Source organism: Primulina eburnea, chromosome 1, assembly GCF_022965805.1.
Source record: "Primulina eburnea isolate SZY01 chromosome 1, ASM2296580v1, whole genome shotgun sequence".
NCBI lineage: Eukaryota > Viridiplantae > Streptophyta > Magnoliopsida > Lamiales > Gesneriaceae > Primulina > Primulina eburnea.
Window position 1 is genome coordinate 5837067 of NC_133101.1, and position 12642 is coordinate 5849708.

At 34.2% G+C, this 12642-nt stretch overlaps 2 protein-coding genes across 4 annotated transcripts; one reads left to right on the forward strand and one right to left on the reverse strand.

Moving 5' to 3' along the window:
* The first annotated feature begins 1458 nt into the window (after positions 1–1458).
* Positions 1459–2560, forward strand: LOC140824116 (uncharacterized). Its single transcript, XM_073185720.1, has one exon. The coding sequence runs from the start codon at positions 1547–1549 to the stop codon at positions 2306–2308; it is 762 nt and encodes a 253-aa protein (XP_073041821.1). The 5' UTR covers positions 1459–1546; the 3' UTR covers positions 2309–2560.
* Positions 2316–8526, reverse strand: LOC140824107 (ribonuclease H2 subunit A). Of its 3 annotated transcripts, XM_073185715.1 has the most exons (9): positions 8350–8526; positions 8191–8257; positions 6729–6857; positions 6557–6644; positions 5859–5996; positions 5493–5580; positions 5289–5409; positions 4804–4980; positions 2316–4632 (listed from the first exon to the last, which is right to left on the reverse strand). In XM_073185715.1, exons 1-8 carry the CDS (start codon positions 8384–8386, stop codon positions 4806–4808), a joined length of 843 nt encoding a protein of 280 aa, XP_073041816.1. In that variant the 5' UTR covers positions 8387–8526; the 3' UTR covers positions 2316–4632; positions 4804–4805. The 3 variants fall into 3 exon arrangements, with proteins under 3 accessions (XP_073041816.1, XP_073041810.1, XP_073041808.1); XM_073185709.1 differs by lacking the exons at positions 8191–8257; positions 8350–8526 and adding an exon at positions 7613–8023 and having other exon boundaries at positions 2316–4654; positions 6729–6852; XM_073185707.1 differs by lacking the exons at positions 8191–8257; positions 8350–8526 and adding an exon at positions 7613–8021 and having other exon boundaries at positions 6729–6852.
* Between the last annotated feature and the right edge of the window lie 4116 nt (positions 8527–12642).

Consider the following 12642-nt stretch of genomic DNA (forward strand, 5'->3'; position numbering starts at 1 on the left):
TTATCTATCTCGTTATATTCTTCATAGTGTGGTGCGACGGCGGGAGGGCGGAGTCAAGGGGGCACACGCCCCTCTCAACTTTGTCCTGCCCCATTCCCCTTTCAATATAATTTCAAAATTTTAAATCCTTCACGCCTCAATTTCTCCACCCTGTAACTTACAAACCTCAAAATCCCATTTTTGGCCACGACGTTCACCGTTGAGTGAAGCAAATTCGAATGGGTATTGATTCGTTTTACTTGATGCGACGGAGGTGCATCGAATTAGTGGAGAAATGATCAAATAAATTTTTTGATAAATATTATTTATATAATATTCTGCTGACATATCACTCTTGTTGCTCTACGATTAGGGTCCCTCCCTTTATATTCATATGGAACTGGAAGCTCACACAAATTGTTGACAAGTTGCTCAATATATCAGCCCTCGCATCCTCCGGAAGCGCACAGGCCCAGCCTTCCAATACAAGTTTGGACGGAGACCTTATGGCTTTCTCGATCATCACATACGATTCCTGCAACACGGTCAAACACCAAATCATCACAAGAGCGTTTGTCGTTTTACAAAATTATAATTTGTGGACTGTTGTAATAGTATAATATAATTCAAATATTTTAAATCATACAACATCTCAAACAACACGTTTCGATTTCATTACAATAATTCTACTCCTTGCAATGAGAATCAAATATGTGGCATTGACTTCAATGTAAATTATTATGATCGAGTTTTGTCACTTTACTAAAAATTATAGGTGATTCTAATAGTACAACTCAAATATTTTAAATCATACAGCAGCTCAAATACCATGTTTCGGTTGATTTACTCATTAAAGACAATTATTATACTCCAACTTGAACCAAACATGCATGGATCCACATATAAACCTCATCATTGGATACTATGTTTTGCCCCCTCCAATCGTTCAAATATCTTCTGATCGATTCCTTGGCCGCGTCGACCGTCTGTCTCAACTTAGCCATGTCACTCGTGTCCTCCTGAAGCGACTCACACAGAGTTTTCACTACCTCCCACGCGGATTTCAGGTAAGCCTCGACTAGCACCTTCCTCGATTGTCGTTAGGATCAAACAATGACTTCAAAAAATTATGTTTCAACTTTAGAGCATTATTATCTTATTAATTTGTCTAAATTATTAATTTAGCGAACTGGTTCAAGTCGAGACCTATAAAAACAATATTAATTCGAACGAGAAAATAATTGTAACTATAACCTAATTTTAAAATCTTATTATTTTTTAAACAAAGACTCGTGTAGTTTTGTATAATTTGACTATGTAATATAAAAACCCACGGTTACAAAAAAACAAATTGATTAATAAACATATAGATTATGCACATTATAATAATAATAATAATAATAATTGGAATTTGATAAATTTGATTATTTAATATTAAATAAAGTTAATTACACTATATATAGTCCCCAATGCCGTCGTTCCTAAGCATTCACAATATTCAAGCAATACACAAATTCAGGAGATATATTATATTAGGGAAAAAAACCCTAACCAGATCTCACCACTAATGTCGAGGGAATTCAACGTGCCACCGGTGGTTTTCCCCTCCGGCGGGAATCCTGGCGGCACCACCGCCGCCGCCGTAGTCCAGAAGCGCCGCGTCCCTACCACCCCTTTCCAACCGCCTCGATCTTCGAACCCCAACCTCCCCTTCATCTCATTCGACGTCAATTCCGCCGCCGCTTCCACCTCTTTCTCCGCCGCTCCCCACTTCCCCTCCAATATTGGATCATCCGGGACTTCCTTCGAGGACGAGCCGCCGCTCCTCGAAGAACTAGGTATAAACACCAAGCAGATTTACCAGAAGACCCTCGCCATCATCAATCCTTTCAAAATCAACCACAATCTCCACGAAGACGCAGATCTATCGGGACCTTTCCTCTTTCTGATGGCGTTCGGACTCTTCCAGCTCCTCGCTGGGAAACTTCATTTCGGGATCATCCTTGGATGGGTGACAATGGCTTCGATGTTTCTATACGTCGTTTTCAATATGCTCGAGGGGAAAAACGGGAATCTTGACATGTACACATGTCTCAGCGTGATTGGATACTGTATGCTACCTATAGTGATTCTGTCTGCTGTTACTCTTTTTCTGCCGCAGGGTGGAGTGTTGATCATGGTGATCACCGGGGTGTTCGTGATCTGGGCCACACGGGTCTGCACGCGATTGGTGGTAGAGCTGGCCAATTGCGGGGATGAACACAGAGGCCTCATTACGTATGCTTGTTTCTTGATTTACATGCTTTTCTCCCTGCTTGTAATTTTCTGAAATAAGCAACTTTTTATTCATGGCATGGTGTTTGATGATTTCTTGTTTTAGTGCTCGATTTGTTGTATTAGTTTCTTTTATTGCAAGAGTTTGATTGGCTGATAGAAATTGAATAGGAATTCTGTGAGGTATTGTGGTGGTCCGTTCCAATTCAGATGTTTGATAATTGATGGTTGATGGAATGTGGAGTTAGAACTTAGATCCTAGATGGAGATGTAATGGAACACCAAATGAATAAACATATGTTGATCATCCAGGCTAGAGAATTGTTTTTTCTCTTTTCCATGATGAATTTTCTCATCATTTATGTCTGTTGTGATAATACACACTAATGGTGTGTATTGGGCTTTGATACGATGCCCCGTTATTGGCAGGCTTCCAAAGATCAAGGCACTTTCATTTAGGAATCTTGAAATCGAAATAAAATGCAAGCAATAAGAATTATTTGCATTTACAGACTAATGACTATTTATTTTATTGTCATTTAATAGGTTGTAAAGTATATATTGGATTTATTTGATGAAGTTTATCTTCAGATATTTAGACTCTATCATGCAGTTTCTCTCAGCACTTTCAATCGGATAGCCCCTGTGTTTGTCTAACTGCATCTTGTCTTTCTACTAGCCATAACAAGCAAAACAACAATTTGTTTCATGGATGCTAAATATTTATACGTGGATATGAGATAAAACATGAAATGGCAAAGGATATCTGGTCTCTACAGCATGTTACATCTGTTTTGAATGATCTTGGCCATTCATCATTCTTGAGGTCGAAACTTGACATTTACGTGGACTTTGTCCAAGCCTTCTTGTGATTAGCTTGTGTGATATCTGATCATTGATGTAGCTTGTTGTCCGTGATGAATAGTTTTTTTCTGATTGTTTACCTTGTGAGTGATTGAAATGATGAAAATAGATAAAACCTAATAAATATATGTATTTGTTTCAAACAATGCTCATGGAAATAGGTTTTGAATGGACTTGTATGCTGCACGAGGCAAACGTTTTTGTAGATAGTTCCTTTTGCATTTAAGTCTCGTTAGGATAACCTATTTGTCTTGTATGATAAGATGCCTCGTCAAAATCGATATATTAATCTTGCCCATATCCTTGTGCTATCCTCTTTAATTAAATAAACATATAAACCAACAAATGGGAAAGAAGATGAATGGTAACAACGCATCAGAAGATGAGCGTTGGATACACTATCCAGCGAAGGCAAATTAGCCAACAGACGGTAATCAAAATCAACGACACAACTTCTGAAGAGAAGTCAAGTGTTTGATAACTGAAAATTAGACTTATTTCGTTTAATAGTGAGGTAGAAATGATGTTACCTCTCCAAAGGTTGGTACTGAAATATTAAGACAAGGTGTGATGTATTCTGAATATCTGCATCCTGTCATCCGTGTACCATATATCCCTCCATGCTTAATTGACACTTCTCATTCATTGAAACAAGTTTAAGCAATTGGACCTTGTTTTAATGCTTGCTTTACTTGGACGTGGTTCATTGAACAATAACGCTTTAAAGCTTGAATTATTCATCCCATTTGTCTTTTTCTTACTGGGATTATGGGATGATGTATAGATGGCCGATGTAGAGGATCCATGAAAGATAAACTGAAACACGGTATGAAAACATAAAACTGGGTATAAAATGGTTGCAAACGGATAAAAATTGACATTTTGATTCAATTCATAACTAATTGAAAATTTTACTCAATTTCTAGCGCAACCCAATCACGAAGTTTAAGCATGTAAATCACTATTTGCTACCGAATGCTCCAATATTCCAAAGCTTGTGTCGATATTACGTCTCCATACCCACATATAAGGAACTTCACAATTGGATTTCCATCCGTAGCTTTAAAAGCAAATGAAATAATTGTCCGGGCATCAATAGCGTTTTTCTCACATGCACACAAAAATTGAGACTCGTTACAACAGGTCACACTTCATCACATCACATAACGTTTTGATTAATGTCACGTAGCCTCATAAAGAAGACCATGAACATCATTGCTATTTGAACAACCCAACAATCCCCCTCCTCTGGTTTCCACAAGGAATTGGTAGAGGTAAGATCGACTAAAATACAACACGCCATAAAGCTTAGGTAATTGCTTCACACGGTTGAGCCTACACTAATTCATCATAAATACCACGTAAATGAAAGAGTTGTGGAGAAGTATTATATTTCTTTTTTGATCTGGAAGTTGTTCGTGGTGCAGGGCTCACATTTTTATCTGCATGCTAAGTACCAAGTCGATCCACCAAAAAGGGTGCCAGTTACGCCATTATTGTTGGTCAAATACTATTCTGTAGATACAGCAGAAGCTTCCTTCAATGTAAATACAGGTTAACTACGTGATGCTTTCATCAAATAATTCATTTGGTTAAAATCCTGGAGAGGAACAGTGTAGAGAATGCATGAAAAAATTGTCTATCAGCTTTAGAAACAGCTTGTAATCAGCACGAGAAGCAACTTACTATTAGAAATTAGAAAGCAGCTTGAGTTTACGAGACTGGAAAAATTTGCAACTGCTTTTCCCACTCGATTCAATTTCTTCGCTTTTTCTCTTTGATGAAGAAAGCCCGATGCTGGTGAGTTTCATTTGTCGCTTGTCGGTTTTTCCATTTCCATCCTGTTCAGTGGCATCAGACTCCCTGTCACAGCCATGGGAAAGAACTTGTCAAATTTTGCACTCTGCTTCATATCGATAACAGCATCCTTTTGATTCCAGATCATAAAAGTTTCCTTTATCCATCAAAGTGACAGACACAAACGTAGAGACACCAAATAACCAAAACTGCCGTACAACTCATATGTGAAGATTTTAACAATATGCTAATGTTTAAAATTTTGGTCAAGTATGTAGAATGCTGAGACAGCCTTGATCATTTATCGAGCCAAGAGAAAAAGATAAAGGAAATTATTTTTATTGGCTACTTTCATGGGTCGATCAGAGACTAACCACAAGACTTCAACAAAATCTTTAGAATATGATGTGCATGTTCCCCAACTAAAGCGAACCAATGTTGGGAATCCAAAAACTGAATGCGTATGATCTGCTAGCCAGGCCTTTGTCCCTGGATCTGGAAAGTAGTCATATGTTCAAACATTATTGAAAATGAATAAACCAATCATAAAAATCGAGAAGACCTGAAGGAGAACTAACCTCCAGGGTACCCAGATCCAAAATTCCTATGCAGGTGCTCAGCAGTTTCATCTAGCACCCAATCTCGCAAAGCTCTGTCCCTTGTGACCTGAAATGCAAAACTTTACGTAACTGAATATAACCTAGTAAACTTAACTTCAAATTGCAGCAGGAAAGAGAGAACAGAGAGATCAGGCATACTATTTGAACAGCAATAAATAGGCCAAAACGGTCTGTCAGACACCATGTATTGCAAGGTTAAGTAGTCACAACTTTTGAAGAGAAGAGGTCTGATATAATGTATGATAAAATTGCACCTCCCTTTACAAAATAAACACAAATAATGGAAAATCTTCTAATATAAAAACAAAAAAGGTAGAGAGCCACCTTTGCTACAATACTTGCGCCGCTTACAACTGGATATAGACTATCAGCTTTCTTTGCAACAACGAATTTGATATTTCGAAATATTTCCGAAAGCTTCACTCTATACTTTTCCGCATCTCCAACTGTATCCAAATAAACCTGTTACACGAGCAAAATTTCAGGGCAGTGAGCAAGTTTAAATGGTGAATCTTCAAAATGCTAGGTACTCTGAATATGATATTATAGGATTAAAATCAGTTCTGAAATCCCTTTATGTGAAAATCATTGGGTTTTGGACAATTTTATAGAATTCAATGTCAAATCAATCTTAGGAAAAAGTCTTGGAGGTAAGCATTTGTCTTGAACTCCTTGTGCAACACATTGTGTTGAACTAATTTTGTAGGACATAGGCAAAATATCTATGGCTAGCACAACCTTAGATATGGTTTGATAATAAAAAGATTTGTGTAATTTGACTAGATCGTACAACAATGCCTAGGTTTAGACTGTATTTCCTACCATGGCTCTCATTATTCTGCTTCATTATCATAAGTTTCCAGAGGCCCAAACTTGAACCATCTAACATGGTATTTTATGAAATCAATCCAGAAATGTTATCTCTGAAGAGAGAGCAGTAAATTCAAACCTGCAAATCTCGTTCAAACACAACTACATCTCAAATTGAACTTAATCAGCTATAAAAACTAAAAGATACTTACCTCAGTTAGAAGAACACCCAAGTTCAAAACATTGTTAATAAGGCCAATTGCAGAATCATGCGATATTTCATTTAGGTTTATCTTTTCTCTGCAGAAAATCAAGGCAAAACTATGTCATGGAGTAGTTCTGATATCTCACTTGTAATAATATAACATTATTTTCAGTGCTAACTTCTTCAACATTTTGTGAGATAGCTCTCGAGGGTCTATGACATCAGCATCCCATCCAATTGATTCATCAGCCTTCAAATTCTCGAATAATTCTTCCCTCTTCTCTTCCTTTAGAGTTTTTGAATCTACATGGACAAACAAAATGGAAATTTTGAATTGGAAAAAGTAACATATATTGTCAAATCAAAGAAATAGCTTTGTAAATCAGTCAGAAGAGAGTTACCATAAAAAAATGTGCATTTCAAGGGGAAAAAATAAAGGAAATGTATCAGGGTCTAATTTGTTTATAGAAATCTAACCTTAGTTTTTTCTTCAAAAGACCAAAGAAAGGAAAGCAACTAAACTACCAGTATTCCAAATCATGATGCAAGTGCTTTGCTCGACAACTGTGGTATAAAAGCATGTGATTCTTACTTTTAATCACGGCTAGTAAAATATAAACATAAATTGTAATACTCCCTCTAATAGTTATTGAAACCCATAAATTATGGGAACAACAAACATAACATCACAGAGAAACATCTAAAATGGTGAGAAGAAATCCATTTGTATTTGTGCATATGATCGAGTGACGATTTTTCAAACACCGGTAATTAACTCAGCAAGAGGGTCGAAACAACAAACATCACAGAGAAACATAATGATGAGAAGAAATCCATTTGTATTTTTGCATATGGTCGAGTGACAGATTGTTTCAAACACCAGTAATTAACTCAGCAAGAGTGTCGAGCTATACAAAAGCTATTGCATCGCCGTAGGTGTTATCCTCCAACTAGAGTAATGAACACCAAGATGGTTCCAATTTATGTTGTCAAACATGCAGCACCCATTATGTTCTACACGAGTCTAGTTGGTCTAGATGAGCCATTCAAAGATACTGCTTACTGCCAATCATCAGGATTCTAAGAGGCGACAATCGACATGAAACAATACGTAGGATGTTTACTCCTAGGATCATGAGATCAACATAGTGTAACTACTTAAACCTGTGCGCTGATTCCAAGCCTACTCCCTAAGTGATTCAGCAAGCTATTAGGCACAAGAATTCAATAAAAGAAGATCCCCGACGAGAATTGGATGAAAACTGTCTATCTTGCCCATGTCAAAACATAGAATAACAATTACTTTAACATCTTTTTCTCTTATAACCTACACGGTAGCATAAATCTGCACATTCTACTAGAGAACAAGCAACAACCATCACCTGATCCAATAATAAAACAAACACTTGCGTGTAATTTATACATTGCGTACTAATCATTGAAAAACAAATCCTTTAGGCACTCTAGGCATAAATGGCATAAATGATTACCAACTTCTCCATAACTTACAAGACAGTTCCGTACTTTAGACACAACCTCAAGAGAAAAGCATTCATATAAAACAAATATTCACAAAAGAAGTAAAATAAGGTGATTGAAAAATTGTCGCAGGGTAAAAGGATTAGAAAGAAAAAAACCAGCAAATTCAATGTGGAGAGAGTTTTCTGGTACGATTTTGCACAGTACAAGCATCCGTACACCATTGGTCCTGCAGATTAGATTAATTCCATAAAATGATGAGATCAACAACTGAATGACAAATTCCAAAGCGGTTGCGCGCGCGAAGGTATTTTTAAGTACCTAATACAGGGCCACGCCCCGCTTCGTCGATGCCCATAATGCAAGGCTTCGATGCCCATTTCGGCGGCGGACGTCGTCTTCTCCGAACCCATCTTCTTTGTTCAGTCCTCTCGGTGTTTTCCGCCACAGCAAAATAAGGGTTTTTCGTTCCTTTTAAACCCAAACCCGGCTCGCAGACCCGACACGAAATATACTAGGTTTTGGTTTGTGATTTTCGGGTCAAAATGGGTCGGACTCGAATTCAAGCCCGCTATTTTTTTCATATGAGTTGGGGTTGAACTGAAAAAATTATCAGGTCACCAGTAACCCGAACTCACTTGACCCATCTTTTTTTAAAAAGCATATATATGTTACACATGCCAGCTTCTTTTAAATTTTTGTTTTAGCATTTGTGGTTTTTAAACTAAAAGTATGTCTTTTGAAAGACAGTATCACGAGTCTTTATATGTGAGACGGGTCAATCTCACTGATATTCACAATAAAAAGTAATATTCTTAGCATAAAAAGTAATACTTTTTCATGGATGATCCAAATAAGAGATATGTCTCATAAAATACTGATATGTGAGATCGTCTCACACAAAACCTATTATAACTAAATAAAAGCCCAACTCATCTTTTATGCCTATAACTCCTTTTTTGTACTTTTCTTAGGTGGTGGTCTTTGTAGACTTTTTGTTGCTTGAAAATTGAAAAGTATTTTGTTACTTTTTTTAAGTTGCTGTCATCGTAGACTTTTTGTCACTTGAAAATTGAAAATTATTTTGTCATATTGAAGATTTTTTTGAAGATATTTTATTATTATATGTTTGAATTAAAATATTATTATTCCTATTATTATGTGTGTTGTATAATTATTATGTTAAAAAAATGTTGCAAAAAAAAAAATCATGTTACACGAGTTATTTTGAGTTCGAGTTTGAGTTCTCTATTTTCAGGTCAATTCATGTTCGAATTCGAGTTTATGCTTTCTTTTGGTATTACCATGCTTCAACCTTACGATCAAATTCAAGTCAATTAAAGTAAGAAATATTTAACTATTTTGCTGCTTTGAATCGGGATCGAATACTTCGTGTACTCAATATTTAGCAATATAGAATTGGCTTTCCCCCCCCTAGATATCGGAACTAGTTTACTTCGTGTATATTTTTAATATATTTATAATATGATACGGTGAATTGTTCATTTGAATTGAAAATAAAAATATGTAGAATTTACAAGATGACCGGCTAAACATATTGTAAATGATTTGTTCAGTTCAATTTATCTGATTAACATTATGTTATACTCAATATACACTAAATATATCAGTGTTAATTCAGTCGTCATTAAAAAAACATGTATTAAAACCGAAGGAAAATGTTACTCCATACTTCAGCATAAACTAACTCTCAAGATTAAATATTTTTTTATGTTTGCTCGAGGATTCCTAGGCCACACCTAATTTACATCGTAACGAAACAAGGCATTTTATTTATTGTTTTTTAAACAAGAAATTTTAAATTAACCGGACAACATAATATAAACTAATGTAGTATAATGTTTTTTTATAATTCATTTGATTTATATTTAAATGATGATCAAAATGTAATTATAAGAAATGATGAAAGACAGCACTGTTATTTTGATATATAAATTAAAAAAATAAATAGAAAAAAAAGAAGAAAAATGACCCGAAAATCGAACTTGCGATTTGATAAGAAACAAAAACTCTATCCACTGATCAGCTAATGATTTATATTAAATTTTTAACATTTTATAATATATATATAATTATTAAAACAGACAAAAAAACTAAAAATTAGATATTGTATTGTAAATATCTCAAATTTAATAATATAATAATATATAAATATTATAGATGATTGGATTGTTTACATATTCTATATAAATTTATTTATGAAAAATATTTATTTATTTTGAAGCCATGTGTCAATTGTTTATCTCACCAAAACTAAATAATTACACATGTCCGAAGATTTTTTTAACCAAAGTGTCCCATTTTCCATCGATTATTTTTTAATCGATGTGTCGCATCTCCTGTCGATGAATGTCAAATATTCTAATTAAATAAAAAAAATCATTTCTTACAACAAAGCAAGAAAAGTGTGGTACTCAAATAGTATCAGGTTGTCCAAAATTAATTAATACTGAACCATCGAGAAACATAGATTTATTATTATTATTATTATTATTATTATTATTATTATTATTATTATTATTATTATTTTTTAATTTTTTTTAAAAAAAACAAAAATTAAAATAAACCACCAATAGTTTGTCCAGCTGCAGCTGTATAGTTGGTGACAGCTGCTATATACAGCTGCCAGCAGAAGTTGTAATTTTTAGCTAACAAGAAGTTGGAAGTTTGTGTTCATTAATAAATATTTGAGCATATTTTTTATTTATTCTTAATAATTTTTTAGGTTTTAATTTTATGTTTATTATTTCGCTTTTTGTTAAAATATTTTGTATAAACTTATTATTTTGATAATTTATTTTATAATTAGAGAAAATTGAAAGAACAAAATCTCACATTGTCTTCTACTTACTAGCGACACATATTTCATCAACTGTTTCGAAATAAACTATTGATGATATTGTAAGAATTAAGCGATCAGACAATCTGGTTCGAATGTTATATGTTGAGAGACAATCCGATTTGGATGTTATATGTTGGGATTATTTACACAATCATTTAATTGCATACTTAAATCATATGAGATTTTACAATGTGACATTCGAGTGTTTGACAATCATTTGATTAATGATATCGTTGAACGATGAGGATGCGAGACACATGTATAATTTTTAGATGTGGTGAAGCAATTGTCACGTTACAAAATATTTAGGTTATAACATTTGTTGGTGACCTAGTGACTAGAATGGATGTTTTACATACACTTAGATAATGACAACATATATGTCTCGACTTGTTGGGATTTGTATCATCATCATCACATTTTAAAAGTGATCATTTGTCTATGACTACACAACACGACGATCTTTCTATGAATGAATATTTTGTCGGCAACTTGATAATAAACTACATTTGATAGATCCTAACATTTTATGCACAACTTAAACGAACTCTATCAAAGTAATAGATCATAATAATTCGATCGGTCTATTATAAGAAACACTATATTCCATTGATCCATTAACGTTAATAACATAACCACCAAAATACATTACTAATAATCATTTCAAGAAAAAAATTGGATATAGATAAAATTTAAACAAATTGATAACATAATTTTGGAAGTGAACAGAACGCAAAGAAAATTAGATTTAAAAATTGTGAGGAAAAATGCTTGGTATTCACATAGTTCTATAGATTTTGAAAGTAAAAGGACACAACTTTAACGCATTAATTCTGCATATTAAACTCGAGAATCGTGCTGAAGAAGAAGCTGTTTTCCAAGAATTGCGACTTTGAATGCAGAGCGGGTATCATGTGAGACCATCTCATGGATCATATTCTGTGAGACGGATCGACCATATCTATATTCACATTAAAAAGTAATATTTTTTCATGGATGACCCAGATAATAGATTCATCTCACAAATACGATCTATAAGATCGTCTCACACACGTTTTTGTCTTGAATGCAACGAGACCGGCAAAACTGTGACACTGACGAAGTGAGCGTCCACCGTAATAGGAACAGATCCGACCAGAGGCCGCGGATGTTGCTACATAAACGTCTGTTGCTATTATAAGCAGAAGCTGTAAAAATATTTTACGGCATTCATTACTGCTGATAGCGTTTTGCATTTTTTTTTTTTTTTTGCATAGCATTTACGGTCAAATTAGTTTTGATTTTTTCGAAAAATTAATAATAGAAAAACCCAAAAAAACACGTAAGATAATAATTTGTCAACATAGATTACTCAGCCTCACCACGCGGCGCAAACAAAGTATTATTTTCTCAATTTTCAAGTGTAATATGGTCACATCCAATAATATCAACCTACAGTGACTATAATACAGACACAAAATATAATAATAGAAAGTGTCTAATATTTGTGATTTATATTATTAGATCAATTTTATTTATATAGACTTATATATGAATAATTATGTGTTATGGATTGTTTATTAAGTTAAGAAAAAAAGTGATCAACTAAGGTTTCAGGTTGTTGGACTTTAATGTATCTAATAGATTGTGAGCTTTTAATATGTAAAGATATGAGTGTAATTTCTGTTTTTATGATAAACTAAAGCAGAAATATCAAAAAATAATGATAAACATTATCTATATATATGGATTATGATCCACAGGTCATGTTC

Excerpts from the sequence above, each read along its gene's own strand:
- LOC140824116 (XM_073185720.1), top strand. The coding sequence starts at position 1,547 with ATGTCGAGGGAATTCAACGTGCCACCGGTGGTTTTCCCCTCCGGCGGG.
- LOC140824107 (XM_073185715.1), bottom strand. The coding sequence starts at position 8,386 with ATGGGCATCGACGAAGCGGGGCGTGGCCCTGTATTAG. Across the intron at positions 6,645-6,728 it reads TCTCACAAAATGTTGAAGAA|AGAAAAGATAAACCTAAATG; the intron begins GTTAGCACTGAA and ends GATTTTCTGCAG. Across the intron at positions 5,997-6,556 it reads TGGGTGTTCTTCTAACTGAG|GTTTATTTGGATACAGTTGG; the intron begins GTAAGTATCTTT and ends CTCGTGTAACAG.